Source organism: Carya illinoinensis, chromosome 3 (genome assembly GCF_018687715.1).
Source record: "Carya illinoinensis cultivar Pawnee chromosome 3, C.illinoinensisPawnee_v1, whole genome shotgun sequence".
NCBI classification, from domain to species: Eukaryota; Viridiplantae; Streptophyta; class Magnoliopsida; order Fagales; family Juglandaceae; genus Carya; species Carya illinoinensis.
The window spans coordinates 18,172,373-18,190,104 of NC_056754.1; the positions used below are offsets into that span (position 1 = coordinate 18,172,373).

Sequence of the window (17,732 nt, forward strand, 5' to 3'; positions counted from 1 at the left end):
GTGGCAAGCGGTGGGTCTCAAAAGAGTTTTGAGAATTACACAAAATCAACCCAACATTTAAATGGCTACTATTAGACATTCAAACAAAATTCCAATGTTAGTCATTTTTCATGACTGGTTAGTTCATCCGATCATACCTTTGGCACCAAAGGGAACTTGCGCGTCTGAAAAAACCATGTGACAATAATCAAGTCTGATAACTTCTGAATTTTGCAACCCGTGGAGACGTTCCACATCAGAAGAATAATGTACTTGCAACCAAAAAGAGTAAAAGGAAAGAAATAAACGACATATTGTGAGGAAACACAAAAACTGAAGCATTAGAAACTGAGCATATCAGCCACTCCCTGTAGCCATCAAGAACTCCCCCTCGCATACCACCTCACCTCCAACGTATGCTTTCCCTTCCATCTTTGCAATGCCAAACCGCTTTTGCAGCTTAACAAGTGTCATTCTCATCACCAAAGTGTCTCCTGCGATCACAGGTTTTCGAAACCTCACTTTGTCAATTCCCGCAAAGAAGAAGTTTTCACGGGACCCTCCCACTTCTGGCTGCAGCATAACCAAACCTCCAACCTGGGCCATTGCCTGTGCCCACCAATGACATTTTCATCAGTACTTAAGTGTTCATATCATGCTCAAGGGGAATTCCAATAAATGAAGCATATAAAGAAGTGAATGTCATATTCCAAATCCCATGCCATATCTGGTATATTAAGCATACAACAAGCTTTTCTACCCCAAGGCCTAAGGGATACAATCATGATTTCATTGGTTGCTTCACAAGTACCATCAAACCAGCAAAATATGAAAATTTAGCTTTCAAAACAAAACCATTGATCCAATTAAAAAGAAGATACAAGGAACAAAGACTGCCGGACATGTGATGATTTACTAGGTCTTGCATGGCCATTTTCCATGGGCTGATGTATTGTGATTAATGCTCCAGTGAAATAAAATTAATACAACAGGATATTGTTTTTCTGGCTCTCAATGAATGAGGCCTTGATCCTCTTCAATCTCTTTACACCAGCTGCTTATTGTGCGCCAGAGACTTGACTATGATCCAAGTAGGTCTGCCATGCTACCTGGCCAGTCCGCCCAGCCCGCCTGTTATTCTAGGCCAGACAGACGGGGGAAGTGTAAAAATTTAACAGGGCGGTAGGGACTACCTGCCTGAGAATAACCTGCCCGCCCAATCAGTCACATATGTAACAAAAACCCTAACACTTCTCTTCAGTCGCTTCTGTTCTCTCCTCATTTTTTCTTTTTCTCTCTTCACCTGATTTCTTCTTCTTCTTCCCTCATTTCTCAGACGTGCAGCTCTGTCTCTCATTTCTCTTTTCTTCAGCTACCCATGGCTGTGGCACACAGATCTCGAAGGCACCAACAGCCATGGCTACGTGTCTTGTCACGTCACACTGAGCTGAAACCACGACTGTGAGTCCCATCATGTTGCACTAGCTGCATGGACAGTGGGTTGGGAAATTGGCCTCCTGTTCAAGGGTGGGGACGGTAAAAAGTGGTCACCCTGCCCAAGCTAAGGTGGGGCGGGGTGGCTACCCGCCAGTTTAGGGCAGATAGTAACTGTAATTCGAGTGACACATTGAATAAATAACATTAAGTTATATAAATTTATGTATGTGGAGTATTATACCTTTATATCAATAAAATATCTTTTACTCATAAAAAACAATTACACATGTGGAGTATTCTATCTCACAGTCAAAGAGTGGAATCAGAAGAAGCAATTCTCCCTCATCTCGTACCCTTTCCTTGTGGCAGACCATTTGAAAATAAGTTCAGCATCCATCGGTGCTCAAGTTCCCCAGATTCAAAAACCAGAAGAAGAGCGTATCTATATTGTACCATGTTAACTCCGCAATAGATCAGCCACTTGAGAATAATTTCAGAGAACTAGAAGCTGTATACATATCTTTTCAGTTTTCTCTGATGTTAGAACCAACATAATGTGAGAAACAAATTTAAAGAATCTGTCCATCTATGCTTGGGCTTAGGGTTTAAGAGATTTGTGGCCCAGGGCTTCAAGATTTAGAAGAAAGGATTAGGTTCAAAAGTTGGCAAGGACTTTGAAATGATAGGGAACAAGGGCGAGACAGTTGTTTCTTGAAGCAAAGAGGTTGCTGGAAAATTCTGAACAATAGCTTCATTTGGAAATTATCAGGCAAAACATATGAATTTTAGGGTTCTGATATCGGTCACTAAACATAGGAGGGTTGACAAAGGAAAGTAGTGGATAGAGAGACTTTAACTATGCCAGTTATCCACTGTCAAGCTCACCCATAAAGCATGATTGATTATTAGATGCCATTAAAACTTTTAAGATTTCTTCATCATCAGCACCTATATGACAGAACAGGCTTGGGGAATATGTTTGTGTGCGCTTGAGGTCACCCTAGATTATAAAATCTTGTAAATCTAGAGTTTAGAAATTTCGAAGAAAGTTGAAAAGTTAAACTTTGAAATGATCGGGAGAATAAGGGTAAAAGACCTGTTTCTTGAAGCAAACGGGTTGCTGAAAAGTTCTGGACAGCAGCCGTAGTTGGGAAGTAATGGCTGGTTTGATTAGTATTTGGTTGCAAAAGAGAAAAGTGAAAAGTGAAAAGTTTGTTATTGTTTGGAGTCAGAAGAAGAAGAAGAAGAGAGCATGAAGCGTGTTTATGTAAATTCATCAACTCTTACTTAACTTACTAGGGCTAGAACTACTAATATAATCCAATTACATTAAATGAAAAGGAAGTCTCAGACAAGGGGGGGCAAGAGAATCATGGTCAGAAGAAGAAGAGAGCAAAGCTAGAGAAGCCTGTCTCAATGCTAGGGAATACACTGAACTCTGAAGCATATTTTATATTTATGTAAATTAATCAACTCTTACTTAACCTACTAAGGCTAAAACTACTAATATAATCCAATTACATTATGGTCAGAGACAATAGCAGTTTTTTTCTATGACTTCTTTTTCCCTTCTTTTTGGAAAGGCTGAGATTTCACCTGTTTTAGAGACACAAGTCCCAGTAACAGTTTATTTTTCTTGCTTTAGCCATGGATCAGAGCAGCGTCTTTATATATATATATATATAGGAAAACTAATAATAAAAAGAATCAGGAATATAAAAGGGGGAAACAACAGATATAGGCTGGAAACAAAAATAATTAAAGAACTTATCAAAAAAATAAAAATCACTTGTATCACTTTCTAGCTCCAAACCTAACTTGTATTTAGGTGTGTGCTGTTTGTATACGTCCTCTGTACTTGGGCTACACCTATTTACTAGTTTCAATAAAATTTTATACTAATCAAAAATTAAAAAAATATAAATCATTCAAGAAATGGTACGAATTAAGTGGTCCGGTCCCATGATTGGCCATCATGAAGACAATTGTTGAAACAATCCATCGATCAAATTTCTATTGAGTCATAAACTCGGAATAAGAGACAATTATTTCAGTTGTCAAGGTGGTTGTTGAAGATTCTTGATCCCACTTTGCATTTTTGAAAGAAGATGGGTCAGCAAATACTATTTCCCAATAGCTCCAACGAGTTCACGGAAAGTGAAAGGAGAGCTTGGTGTCGCATATGGTTGAATGTTGCACGGGTTGACCAATGAAGAGGCATGAAGGATTGTTGGGCACTAGCTTTCATACACCTAAAAAAGCACCTGGACAAGAACTAAGGAAGAAAAAAGAAACCGGACAAGAGATAGACAGGAGATGGGATAAAGGTTAACTAAGAAGAGGGTTGCTCTCAAGGGGTAAGGGTGGCCAGAAATGCACCAGAATTGGGTGGCATGTGGGGCACCTAAGGAGAGGCATGAGGTTTATGTGCCGGCATAACTGGGTTGTTGGCCGTACAGGTTTGGGAAGGTCAAGGGACAGAAATTCTAATGCCATTTGGATAGTGAGTTGAGATAAAAATTGAAAGTTAAATAAAATATTGTTAAAATATTATTTTTTTAATATTATTATTGTTTTGGGATTTAAAAAGGTTGAATTGTTTATTATATTGTGTGGGAATTTGAGAAAGTTGTAATGATGAAATGAGATGAGATAAAACACTTTCACTATCCAAACGGGGCCAGGCCCTCTGTTTGGAAGCTGAATGCCGATAGAGATCAGGTGGGCTTGGATTTTCTTCAAGACAGAGTAGCTCAGGGGAGCTTCTCCCTCTATATTTTTTTTATAAGTAAAAGAAATTTAATTATATGAAAATAGGCATAACCCAAGTACACAGGTATTATACAAGAGAATGCACCTAATTAAGACCTAGAGATAGATACAGGGAATGCATGGAGACTTGAGACCATTAAAATCTATAGCAATAGCTCACATAATAAAGTCTGAAAGCAACAATTTTAAGATCGTCCAGAGAGTGCTCCCGGTCGTCAAAGTTCCACTCATTCCTCTCCCTCCAAATGCACCACAAAAGGCAAATAGGTTCCATCTTCAATTCAGCTGGAATCCGGGAATACCCTTCAGACCTCTCCAATTAGCTAAAAGATCAACCACCTCTCTCTATTTCTCAAAGACGTCTTAAATGTACACTTTTCCCCCTATACTCCTAATAACAAGAATTTTTGAAATAATAGCCTGGAAAGCATCAAAAAAGTTTGCTTTTGCAAGGCATCTTTAAGTGGCCTTTCTGACCATCTATTTGAATTTAACCATACAAGTATTTGGACGGACAATGAACGCATGCAAACTACCACTCTGCTTTTTACTTCTCCATTTTTCCATAGCCACAACCAACCAATCCCATTTCCATGATATAGTTGGCCAATGTTGTCTAAAGGAAGCAAGAAAGGAAATACGTCCCAAATTGTTTGTAAGGTTGAAACATAGAAACCATAGGTAGATTAGCATGCTAACAATTCAAAGTTTTGAAGCATTTCAAATTATAAACTGTTATGCTCTATGCCAAGCCTAAGTTAGCACTCCACCCTAAAATAAGCTTCCCACTATCCCAATTCTCAGGCAATGATTTGCATCAAGCTCTATACAGCTTCACTGTCATTTAAAGGACACATTCTCTAGACAATGGAATAGGTAGCCTTATCTAGCATAAAATCTAAAAGAAATACAGGAAAGAAGGGTTTTGGAGTTTCTAATCAGAACCCTATGTTTTCTTTGTCCTTGATAAAAATTGGAAACCATATCACCTCACTTACAGGGAAGGAAAGAAAAATTAACTCCTATAGACATGGCATAACCTTATTCGCAACTGCTATAGCTCCTTGTATGAATCCTCTTTCCTTTTATCTTTTCAACTTAGTTCAGGCAAAAATTTCTATTGAACTAGCAACTGCCATTGTAAATCTTTGAAGATTGGAGCAATCATTGATCTTCAGTGACTTCCAAAACCTTTTAGATGAATTAGTGCTGTCTTGCTCTCTCTTGCTACTAAATCTAGCTTGATGTGCATTCACTCACGACATTTTCTATCTTTTGATGTATAGCCACTTCACACTCTCAATGTCCCCTGTTAAGTTAATCTGTGAGAACCGAAACTGTGGTTGATGTGGTATCATAATCAAAGAGTTTTTTCTTTTTTCTTTTTATAAATAATCTTTTTTTATTATTATTATAAATATCAATAGGAGTAACGAAGTACACCGGAAAACAGATGCATGTTGAGAGTGGGATTATAAATATCAAAGAGTTAAAGAAGTTGAATAAGGATCAAGTCTCTGACCTGTCAAATAGGGTACTACGGGCTAAAGAGAGGATAGAAAATCCCCAGAAACTTGTCGAGCAAAACCCATTAGATGGAAACTGGTGTAAAGAAGAGGCGCATGCAGTCAAAGAGTATGGTGATCTTAGTAGAGCCAAAGAAAGCTTGTTCAAGGAAAATTCACTGGTGCAACAGCTAAACTTGGGGAACTATAACACTAAATTATTCTTCAGGGCTATGAAGAATCACAACTGGAACACAATCCCACAGAGAAAGAGATTTAGATGTTCCATTGACATAGAGGAGAAGCCAACCTAGGGAGATGACACGGACCTATCAACGCAATAGGTCTGAAACAAACCAGCAACATACGACCTATCAATGCAGTATTAGGACTGAAACAAACCGGCAACATATGATATGGGAGGTTTCATACCATTTTGGTAATTTCTTTCTATCGAAGAATCATACAAACGGTTGATTCCCACATGATAAACTTGATTGAAACAGTTTTATATCAATTTTTTTTTTTTTTATAAGTAGTTTTATATCATTTCTTTTATAAGTAAAAATATTGTATATATCAATAGGAGTAACCAAGTACACTAGACATATGCAAGAAAACACCTAGCCCATACTAGAGAGCTCCTAATCACCCAAAAAGCCCATGAAGAACTACCCAAAATACACACCAAGCCCGAATTGGAAAAGAACATCTTGTTTCCCGTAAAACTAATACTCCACCCGAAACTCCCTCTATGAGAACATCTTCATAATGCCCTCCCTTTAGTCTTCCCTCGACTTGAGCTACCACCCGTAGCATCATAATTGATTGCCCAATAAAGCACTTTAACTCCTTGTATTTCTTAAAACTTGATTTGGTTTCAAGCGAGTGGCTTTCCTCAATTGCAGTGAGTAGTGCTTTAAATTGGTCTTTACATCTTCTATGTGAAAGTCCCACAATATAATGAATCTCGTTAACCTTATGTAGAACCCAATAAGATGGTGAACCCACTATATTGTTTATTGGAGGAAGAAAAACCAAGGGAACAACATTATCCCCAAACACAGTACCCACCTGCACTCCCGACCCTAGACATTCCTCCTCACAAGGCACCAACGACAAACCCATAATTTCCTCCCCGCCACATCCAGCATTCAAATCCCGAACCTCCTCAATAGCTATATGGTTGCTGTCCATTGTTGTTGTCACCATTAAAGGTTCCTTCCCTCCATCGATGAGGACATAGCTTGTATGTGCTCCGCCCCCCGACGATCCTTTCAATGCCACTTTGCCAGATCCTCAGGAGGCATAGAATAGGTAGGGAAAGCACTACCTTCTGTTACCCCATTTTCATTTTCTAAAAGAGGCTCATCTGTTTCTTCCAAAGTACTCAAGACCCTAGAAGGACCCTCATCTTCAACTGAAAGTGAAACCTAGAAAAAATTACCAACCTCATTTGCAACTGGTGACTAAGGGCGGTCAGACGAAAAGCTACCGATGTCCTAAGTGACATCAGCGTGAACAGTGATACTAGTGTCCAACGTATGTGACGGCATTGCAATGCCCTTTGCCGGCGCACTTGTGGCCTTCAAACCTGTAGGACCTGCCCCCGCCCCCCCTCATCAGTTTTCAACCCACCACCCAAACCCACGACTAGGTCCAGCCCCTTGTCCACTTTAATAATGAGATCTCTCATATACTCCATAACTCCCATCTGAGCTTTGACAGCCTACAACCCCTCCACTTCTCCCCATGTCACCTGACAACCTTTGTCTCCTACAAGTGTCTTACCCTTTCCTTCCGCCACGGAGCTATTCTCGACCAAACTACCCGCCAGTGACCTCAACACTGAAGCGTACAAGGCACATTTGACCGATGAAGGCCTTCCCACTGTCTTTCCATTAACAAACTCCCCTCTGTTTGCATACTTCAGAATAGCGGCTTTAGACCCAATAACACTTTGAATGGATTGCAGAAAACCTTTCCATCCAATGCCATTTGCGCCTTCCGAAAGCACCAACAAACCTTTCCTCCTTCCATTCTGGAATTCTGAGAGTTGCAGAAAGCTTCCCCTTGCGTTAATATGATGTTGAATGATGAGAACTCCATTACCCATCCTTAGATCCCTGAAGAATCCTTCATAATAGTTGAGTTCTAAACAATCCTCTATCCCCTTAGCCACCCACGAAGCTGTCGTCCCACCTAGACACATAAATTTAGCCATCCTTTTACTACGTTCAGAGATGCGAAAACTATTTCCTCCCTCTTTCATAAAAAAGAAAGTTTTTTATTCCACCTTCAACCACCTCTCACCTTCCATCTAAGACGAATCCACTTCGCGCGCCATCATCGGCTGATCCCAAATCACAAGATCACCTCCCAAGATCATCTCACTTTGTCATCTCAAGGAAAAAGATGTTATAGGAAACTAAAATGCAGATCAGAATAGGTACTACACCGTCTGCACCGATGAAAATAAAATGCAGATCAAAATCCCAGTCGCCAGAGGGGGACCGATGTCGGAGGGCCCTCAATGGAGTCACCGGAGCTCGTCAATCTTATCTGTGGCGGAGGCACAAGTTCGACGGTCAATGTCGCCTCTGAGGGAGGACCTACGCAGGACGGCCCTCAGCAAAGTCGCTGGGGCCCCGAGTCTCTAACGGTGGTGAGGTGTCACCCGCGGTCTAAGGTGGACATAGGGTGGTGGTGGGTTTGGGTGCCTTAGGGTTTTATATCATGTTTCCCCAATGATACCAATGGTAGCCAACAATAAGAAAACATCCCAAGAGGCACTCTTATGATATAACCACCCAAGTCTAATTCAAGTTATTCAACCTGCAAAATCCCCTATTATATTTGTGGGTGATGATCAGTTAAAAGCAATACATTTTGAGTAAACCCCACACAAACAAATGATATAAAATAAATGTGAGACTCTGACAATCACGACAATGAGGAAGCTGAAACAATCTCAATGGCCAGGTAGTCATTTATAAAAGTGATGTTCTGTTAAGATGAAAATCAGCATTTTCAGTTTCTCCTATTATTATGGCTAGGCATGCATCAACTGTTCTTCAACTCTTTCAAACTCACGATGAGATAAATTGATGTATTCTTATTTTGTTTCAGATCACTAATCCCGTATCCATTGATTAATAAGAAAATAAATATTTCTCTAAAAACTTTTATGATATCCGAATACTAACTAACAAGTGTGAAACATTCTTTAATATATAAAAGATTACCAGGGTCGAGTAGTGTTTATATATATATATATATATATATATAAAGAGGTAGTGTTTGTAAATTAATACTTAAAAAGAGAAAGAATAATGGGGAAAACGATCAGTACCTCAACCATGAGGACACCAGGCATAATAGGCCTCTCGGGGAAGTGCCCAGGAAAGAAGTTATCGTTTATAGTCACATTCTTGATAGCAACCGCAGAAACCCCAGGATTGTACTCAATCACCCTATCCACTAACAGAAATGGAAACCTACAATACCAGGCAAAAGAAAGCATCAGAACATAGAGAATAATAATAAACAACAACGCGAAGCATAAAGCACGAGAAGAAGCAAAAAATTGAGAAAGACCCACCGGTGGGGCAGAATTTCCCGTATCTGATTAATATCCATGACTGTAGGAAATGCTGGGTATCCTGCAAAAAGATTAGAAATAAATGCTAAAAAAAACATAATTTGCTTTGCGATGGCAAAGAACTGAAAACAGAAATGTTAAAGAATGCATACTATTTTCAATGGGTATGTCTTGGCTAGTGTTGTCCCCTCCATTGAGAGAACAGCATGCGACGGAATTGGAACGGTGGTAGGATTGAAGCGACAGAGAACGAGGTACAGATAAAGAGAGAGAGAGCCCGGACGGAGAGAACCTTGTGGGTTTGTTCAGAGATTGAGAAAGAGTGGGAGAGAGAAGGGAACTGGAGGCGGCTGCCATTTCGTTTCCTCGAGAGAAACAGAGAGGAGAGCGGAGAGTTCGAAGTGGGTGCAAAGGGGGGGAAGCGAAGTTGGGTATGGTATCACCGTGGGCAGGACTCCATTAACCACTTCCAACACATCTGTACTCACGGCGGTCCCAGCCGAACATATAAAAAGATTACTCGGCGTCTTTTATTATATATAAATAAATTTGTACATTAATTTATCTATTAATATTAATTTTTTTATATTTAAAATTTAAATTAATATTATTTTTAATAAAAATTATTTTTTGACCAATTATATTATATTAATATATATATCAATACATAATTATACTTATAATTATATTTTTCGCATCTAAATGAGCAACCCTTTCGCTCAAAACAAATGGCCCGGCATCTCTTTGTTTACCAAGAGCAAATTAAGATGAAAGAAAATATAGAAACAAAACAATTAAATGAATAAGAAAACAGGTCCGCTTTGGAACGGTCCTCCATTGATAAGTCATCAACAACATTCAATAGAAGTGCTCCATATCAGCAAGCACACACAAAAGCCATAATAATCAATATACTAGATGATTTAATTAATTGAAATCCTGGCATCTCTCTCTCTTCCTTTTTTTCAATTCCCAAAACTCATTTCTTATGTTTTCACTCTACGCAAGACTTGATTTCGCAAGAAATGAGAAAAAGAAATGAAGAAAAACACAATACGTAATAAAAAAATATGTAGAGAAGTGTTGAGATACTCTCAACACCCAAATACACCTTGAGTCTTCTTCCATTGTCTTCCCATAGCTTCATATCAGAGTTTCATCCCAATCTCCCATTTCCTTTTATTTTTCCATGAGCCTCAATGAGTAAACTTTTGGTTCACCATCTCCAAGCCAAAATGTTTTCAAACTATTTTTGGAAGAAAACATATTTTCATTCCTTTGGTTGTAAGACTTGAATTCTGGAAAATTTCCTATAGGAAAATAACCATCTAACGAAATACATGGGAGTGGATCAAGTGTCTAGTTACAATACCGGACCCATATCGTTATGGTTGGCACTAAAGGAGGATGTTGGGCCTCAGATAATCATACCATTCCACATTCTGTAGAGCTTGTATTCCTCCAAATGAGCCATTAGAAAGGAAAACAGGATCATTGAAGTCCCCCTCAGTTTCCCCAACTCCAAACAAAGCACCACACTAAAGTTGTAAAGTTTTGAAATGAGTGAGACAAGGAATTTCAGCTTCCCTTGTCTTCTTGTGCAATACTGAGTTTCCTCTTAATTTGTGGAAGCAAATAGGCCCATTGGTTCCTACCCTCTTCAGCTACTTCCCAATAGTTTTCACTACAATACATTATGACCTGCATGCCACCACGACTAGATGCAATTTGTGCATCACCCGGATCTCATAATCTTATCAATTCACTCTCTAAAGTCTCAACAATTTCTGCACTTGACCCACCCCAAAGTATAGCAACTACAACACCATAATTAAAGTAGTCAACCAACAACACCAAATGTGAAGCAAGGATTGCATTCTTTTGTGAAATTTTACAAGAAAGACTAGAGGGATTTGAACTTTAATGAAAACATGTTGGCCCTTCTTACTTCATCCCCACCACACAAACCAATGCCGCCACTACTACAACCACCACCAAGAAACACTTTAGCACCTCGCTCCAGGATGACATACCTGACTACACTAAATAAGATATTCATAAGAATCAAGACCCATCAACAAGACAACAAATGTTTAGGAATATCAAAGGAATTTGAGCATACCAGAGAGGAATTATGTCGGTGTCGTCTAGTCTAGGAGAGGGGTGGGTGAAGAAGGGGTGGGGTTCCATGGGGTTTCATGTAGTCTGCAAATACATGGAAATTAAAATGGGGAGTCTATTTGTCAACAGCCATTGGAGAGCTGTTATTTGGAGTTTATTAAACGGACCAGTTTGAAAATTCTCTCAAAAGAAAATTAAAAAGGAAGAAAGCAACAATGGATACATTTGAGCCGTAGGAGACACAATTGATTGAACCTCTTGCTTTTTCAGATTAGGAGAATTACAAGGTATGAAAAAAGAAAAAAAAAAATATTTTTAAGCTAGTGTGTCCAATACATTTCTTACATGGCATAAGTAGATTTAGGCCTCGTTTATTTTCACAGATGAGATGAGATATATTGAGATCAGAGTTAAAAGTTGAATAAAATATTGTTAGGATATAATTTTTTAATATTTTTTTTAGCCTTAAAAAAATTGAATTGTTTATTTTATGTCGAAATTTGAAAAAGTTATAATGATTAGATGAGATTAAAAGTTTTGTGAAAGTAAACGAAGCCTTCGAAAATAAATTTTAGAACTTAAATCTTACAAATCAAATCTTACCATCTCTTTTTAGAATGGAAGAAATATCATTCATAATGCAATCCAATCAGAAAGTCAATACAATTACAAATCAGTAACTAGCAAAACTCTAGACTTAAAAAAATCTAAACGTTGATGTCACTAATGAATAGTGTCACCCACAAAACGAGCATGTGTTACAAGCAAGCTTTATGTCCTTGCCTACCAACATGAAGCGCATCATACTCCTCGAACCAATGAAGAAGACTTTCAATTTTAGCAATCACAATCCCTTGTCTTAAACAAGCCAAAGCTTTATTTCATCCACTTCAAACACTCCACATTTCTTTAGATTTAAAGTCAATAAAATTAATGCAAAAAAAATCACATTGAGCATCCCTAAAAATAACCCCAATGCCCAGAAGATCAAAACAAAGCACCATCTAGATTAAGTTTAACCATACCCTGTATTGAAGGTTTCCAAGATAGCAAAGTCTCTATCCACACAACTAGCTTATGCATTTTAATAGTAGCGTACCTCTCAACATACACTATATAGTTAGCAAAAGAGTTCATCTTCAAAACAGTCGGTCTGTTGAACTTCAATAAACAGCCCACCAATAGTTAACTTACACGAAACCTCCTCACCATTCACATCATGTGCCCCCACCGCACGCATAAAATGGATCTATCTCCTCTCATTCTCTCCCTCCCCCAGAACTTGGTTTTGGGAAATTAGCTCACTCTCCCTCTTCGCCACCCAAATCGCCTCCTCTCTTCATCGTTGCATGAGCCACGCAACCCACTCCACCCCTCTCTCCATTGTAGCATAAGGCTGCATCAATCTTAAATATTTTGGATCTATGAAAAATCAAAACTTTTATGGTTTTTCCCCTAAGAAATATGCAAAAGTGAAAAATCTATGGGCTTGAACTTTTGATTTATAAGCACTTTTCAACATGTTACAACTGATATTTACGACTGAAAAATACGGAGATGATCATAGTTGCAACACCTCATTTACTAATCAATTTCTAGATTTTTCTCCATTTTGATGAGTTCTTTATTTTCTTAACTTCTGAAAATATAAGAATGCAATTCTGTTTTCTACTAGGAGTAAATGGAGTAATCATAATCGATCATGGTATTTTTTTTAATTTCTTATGTAATTATTTATCATCAACAAGTAGATGGACTCATGAAATTTCTCACTCAATGTCTTCACTACAAAAAATGCCATGATGGATTGTGAGCTTCAGCTTGAAAAGAACAGAGAGAGATAGGCGACAAAAGCAAACGTTGAAGGGAAGGGTCGAGCCAACAAAATCAGTAAGTTGGAAGACATAAAATATATATATATATATATATATATATATATACCATCACAAACCTAGCAAACGACGGCGATGGATATGGGTGACAGTGACAAAGATGCGCAACGGAGAAGAAGATGGGAGACAGCGGCACGGGATGTTTTGATCCAGCATAGTGTCAAACATGAGGGGTTTGGCCTACGAATGTGGTTATTGGAAATAATAATCCAGTGTGATGCACCTCTTTTAATTTACAATGGAATCTCTGATGTGTCAAATTTTCATTGGTGTCCATTAACCCCGTAAAATCAGTCCAACTGCCCAAAGTTAGAATTGTTATAAAAAAACATCTTAAAGTCACAATCATAATTATGAAATAACTTTATATTCTTATACTTCCATACACCTCACAAAATGGTAAGAAATATAGAAAATAAAGTCAAATCAAACCTTATTAATTTCCAAACCAGCAATAAAGTGACCATCAACCTCCAATAAAGATAAAACTTGATAACCTCTCAAAATTAATACATGTATCACAACTGGACAGCCCTAAAAAAATATGACAACAGTCCCCCACAACTAACTGATAATGAGCACAACAACCATTAAAAATAACGACCCTCTTCATCATATTCATTTTTGTTGGAAGACTGCCATTACAAGCACGCCAACCAAACTCTTAACTTTATTTGGAAGTTTCGAGTTCAATAATTGTCAGAAAAAAATTGATGGTCCATGTGAATGTGAACTTTCAACTCCAGCTTTAAAAGCAAACAAATACATTGCTAAATGATTGCATGGCTTAACAAAATAAAAACCATTATTTATACCATGTCACACATATTATCTTCAAACTCACTTGAAAGCAAAGGAATTTGTACGATTACCTCAACTACAAATGGAAGAAAAACAAATCTAATAAGTCTTGATCTCAAGTGTTGGTGTTCTTATTCATAAGTAAACAAACCTTAGAATCTTCATGAATAATGTAATTATGAGGGAGAGTTTGAGGTAACCAAAAGATTGGAACCTATTTATCCTGCAATATCGGGACTTTGTTACCCTTTCCTATCTGCCAAATTGCTAAAGAGGTTTAGCTGCACACATACTTCTCCACACATAAGAAGAATTCTGACCCAATATCAATTGTAAAAAATATTTAGTAGAGAAATACTTCATTTTAAATACTCAATAGAGCAAGGATGAAAGTTATATATCAACCCCCAACCTTATTTAGCAAGTAAAGCCTAAGGTTTTAAAACACATACCCCCTCTCAATTTTGAAGTACACAATTTTGCTCAACTAACCACAATGCATCTTTTGTTATGTACTTCATTGACCCCATCAAAACCTAGCAAACATCCATTCTAAATCCCTATAGAAAGACTTGGGTAACAAAAAACTGCTGATTGTATATGTCGGCAATGCTTGAACAACCGCTTTTATTAAAATTTCTCCACTTACTTGTGAGAGTAATTATTCCTTCCAACCTTGTAACTTTTGCCAAACTTGATCTTTCAACTCTTAAAAGTATTACATTTAAAGCATCCAACCAATGAAGGAAGATCTGAATACCTATTCATAATGTTACAGAGAATGCACTTCCAAAATAGCCATAATATCAACAATCCCCTTAGCTCCAAAATTTGGACTAATCAATAATTTAGATTTATCCATATTAATATGTTGTACCGAAGCCAACCCATAAACATGCAACAACTGCTCCCAAGTGTTCATTTTTAGAGCAAGTAACTTGGCAAAATAATAAACTATCATCTACAAAAAAATAAATAACTGACAGTATGAGCTCTAGGACATACTTGTTGCGAAAACACATAGCGATGACAAATAAGTGAAAGCAAACACAAACATATCAATTACACAACACAAAATTAATATAGTTCAGCAACGTGCCTACGTCCATAGAGTTGTGGAGAATTTTATCATACTAAGGAATTACAAAATTTACTTTAGGGTGAAATAGCATACTTCAGAACACTCAGGGTGTACCAAACTGTTCATTAAGTACACATATTTATAGTGTCACAGGACGAAAACCATAATTTTCACTTTTTTGCACTATTCGCTCATTTGAGATCTATGTTCGTTGCTCGCTCAAGCTACCTGTCAAGTAAACTTTCTATCAAAGTTTCGCTTGAGCTACCTGTCACGCTAACATCGAACAAACTTTTTGCCTAACACTTTTTATGACCACAAACAGTGCCAAAGATTTTCTCTAGGGGCATTGCCCCCAGACCCCTGCAAGGCTTGGACCTTGGAGCGCTTGAGCGAATAATGTATCATTGTCAAGTCAGGCCATCAAATCAAGTCGACGTACCAACTAAACCAAGCTCCACAAACCCAACAATACTTTCCTACCTTTAATCAAATATTTTTTGTTCAACATCTTGAAGGAAGGGATGACAACCTCTTAGCACATAAAACAAATAAATAAGTTGGTAATAACAGGTCTCCCTGTCTCAAACTCCTTGATGCAGCAAAAGACGAAGTAGGCACCTCATTAATATGCACTTTATAAGAGATTTACTCAATGCAAGATAAAACAAGATCCAAGCAATGCTGATCAAAGCCAAGTTTCAACATAATTTGCTCAAGAAAACATCCTTCTACAGGATCGTAAGCTTTCCTTATTTCAAGTTTCAACGACATCACACCCTGACAATCTCTCCCTTTTTAGGAATGTAGTTTACAGTTTCAAATATAATGTAGTTTATAGTTTCAAATATAACAAGAATATTATCAGTTATAAGTCTACCCAGTACAAAAGCATATTAATTATCAAATCTAACTATTTAAATAATCATGTAGATGGTGTGCTTTACATACTATCTTAATAATACAACAACTCATAAAAAATATAAATGCAAATATTAATAAAAGCTCATGGCGAGTCGTATGTAAATTTAGTTAATATGCAATGATGTTTTGATGAAGCCAACTTTTCTTCCAGCCAGATTTATTGTTGGTAATGGAGGTTGAATTCCAAGCTCCTAAGAGTTGAGCCAACAATTTGTTCTACCATCTTATGATCCGAATATAAGATCTTCTCCATTTCATTTCACCAAGGTTATGTTTGGACATCTCAACATCTAAACGTAGCCTAAATGGATAATCTAAGAGATCCATAAAAAATTCAATTGGTGTGCATTTCTTAATTACAATGTTGGTTGACGAAATTCATTGGTAACTTTTACTTTGGATTGGAAGTGGTTATAGTACTGGACATGAATGAATGGAACCCTAGTCTAAAATAATGCATTCAACTCTCAATGCCAAACTCATTTTCAGGCAAGAAAGCTACACTACATTTGGTCAAAGTCATGCAAAATGGGAAGTATGATGAAGTTATGTAGTTGGCTTCAAGCTAGACTCTCTATGTTAGCACTGTAATGAATGTTGGAGATTAATTCAGTCTCCAAATCTGTGGACAATGAATTTTGTTTTCCTTCTTCTTTCACGACGTCAAAAGTTGATTTTTGGGTGATCAAAGTGGATTTAGATTGGAAATGATATGTCAGTTGATCCTGCACTTAGACTTAATCACTATTGGGACCTCAAGATCACTGTCTGAAATTCTAAAAATGGTTAAAAGAAGTGATGCTGCCTGGACTTCGGGTAATATCCTCAAATGGTCAAGTTTTCACCCTTGGTAAAATGCCATTTTTAACACGCTGAATAGGGTTGTATGGTCTGGATTAGAAAAACCAACCAATAGTCTTATTGGTCGGTCTCGATGTGTGGCTATTTTAGACCGGACTAAACCGAGACCGAACGAATGTATATATATTTAAATAATTTTATATATATATAATATATTATTTTATATAATAGTTGTATAAGTTAATTATGTAATTTTCATCCAAGGGATCACCATTAACTATATATAAAATGAAATTATTAAATATTCATTAACCATATATGAAATGTTAAAGAGATCACTTAATTTTAATTTTACTAATTTAATTAATGTTTTGTATTAATTTTTTTGTCAAAAAAAGAAAAAAAAGGTTCATGGACCAAATCGAACCGGACTAATAGCTAACAATCTAGTTTGGTCTTGCAAAAATGATGGACCAAAATTTTTTATTTGTGAAACCCCCCCACCGGCGGGCAGATAGGACCAATTACACCCCTAATCCTACATTTAGTGTTGCTAGTTTATGATGCAGAAGTATGAAAGGCCTACTAATTGTAGGATTAAGTGTATTTTTCTCTTATAACTATAAACCCCTGGGGTTGAATACATCAAATTTAGCCTAGGCAAAATTACCACATCAGGTGCTTTTCCCATTTTTCAAGTTCATTAAGCATGCTGAATAGTATAAGTTAGACGTTGGGAGATTCTCTCTTTTTTACTCTGCCTAATCCATCCGTACGTTAAAGTTATAATAAGAAGATTCGAGTCCATTACAATTTAC

General features: G+C 37.4%; 1 protein-coding gene across 1 annotated transcript; it reads right to left on the reverse strand.

Annotated features, from left to right (window-relative positions):
* Positions 1-45: 45 nt before the first annotated feature.
* Positions 46-9,797, reverse strand: LOC122303591 (3-hydroxyacyl-[acyl-carrier-protein] dehydratase FabZ). The gene is made up of 4 exons (XM_043115431.1): positions 9,447-9,797; positions 9,295-9,355; positions 9,046-9,190; positions 46-588 (listed from the first exon to the last, which is right to left on the reverse strand). Exons 1-4 carry the CDS (start codon positions 9,649-9,651, stop codon positions 337-339), a joined length of 663 nt encoding a protein of 220 aa, XP_042971365.1. The 5' UTR covers positions 9,652-9,797; the 3' UTR covers positions 46-336.
* Positions 9,798-17,732: the final 7,935 nt, after the last annotated feature.

Bases quoted from the DNA above. Each gene is read 5' to 3' on its own strand.
- LOC122303591 (XM_043115431.1), bottom strand. From the start codon at position 9,651: ATGGCAGCCGCCTCCAGTTCCCTTCTCTCTCCCACTCTTTCTCAATCT. The intron at 9,356-9,446 runs GTATGCATTCTT...ATCTTTTTGCAG, and splicing joins AGACATACCCATTGAAAATA to GATACCCAGCATTTCCTACA. The intron at 9,191-9,294 runs GTGGGTCTTTCT...CTGGTATTGTAG, and splicing joins CGGGAAATTCTGCCCCACCG to GTTTCCATTTCTGTTAGTGG.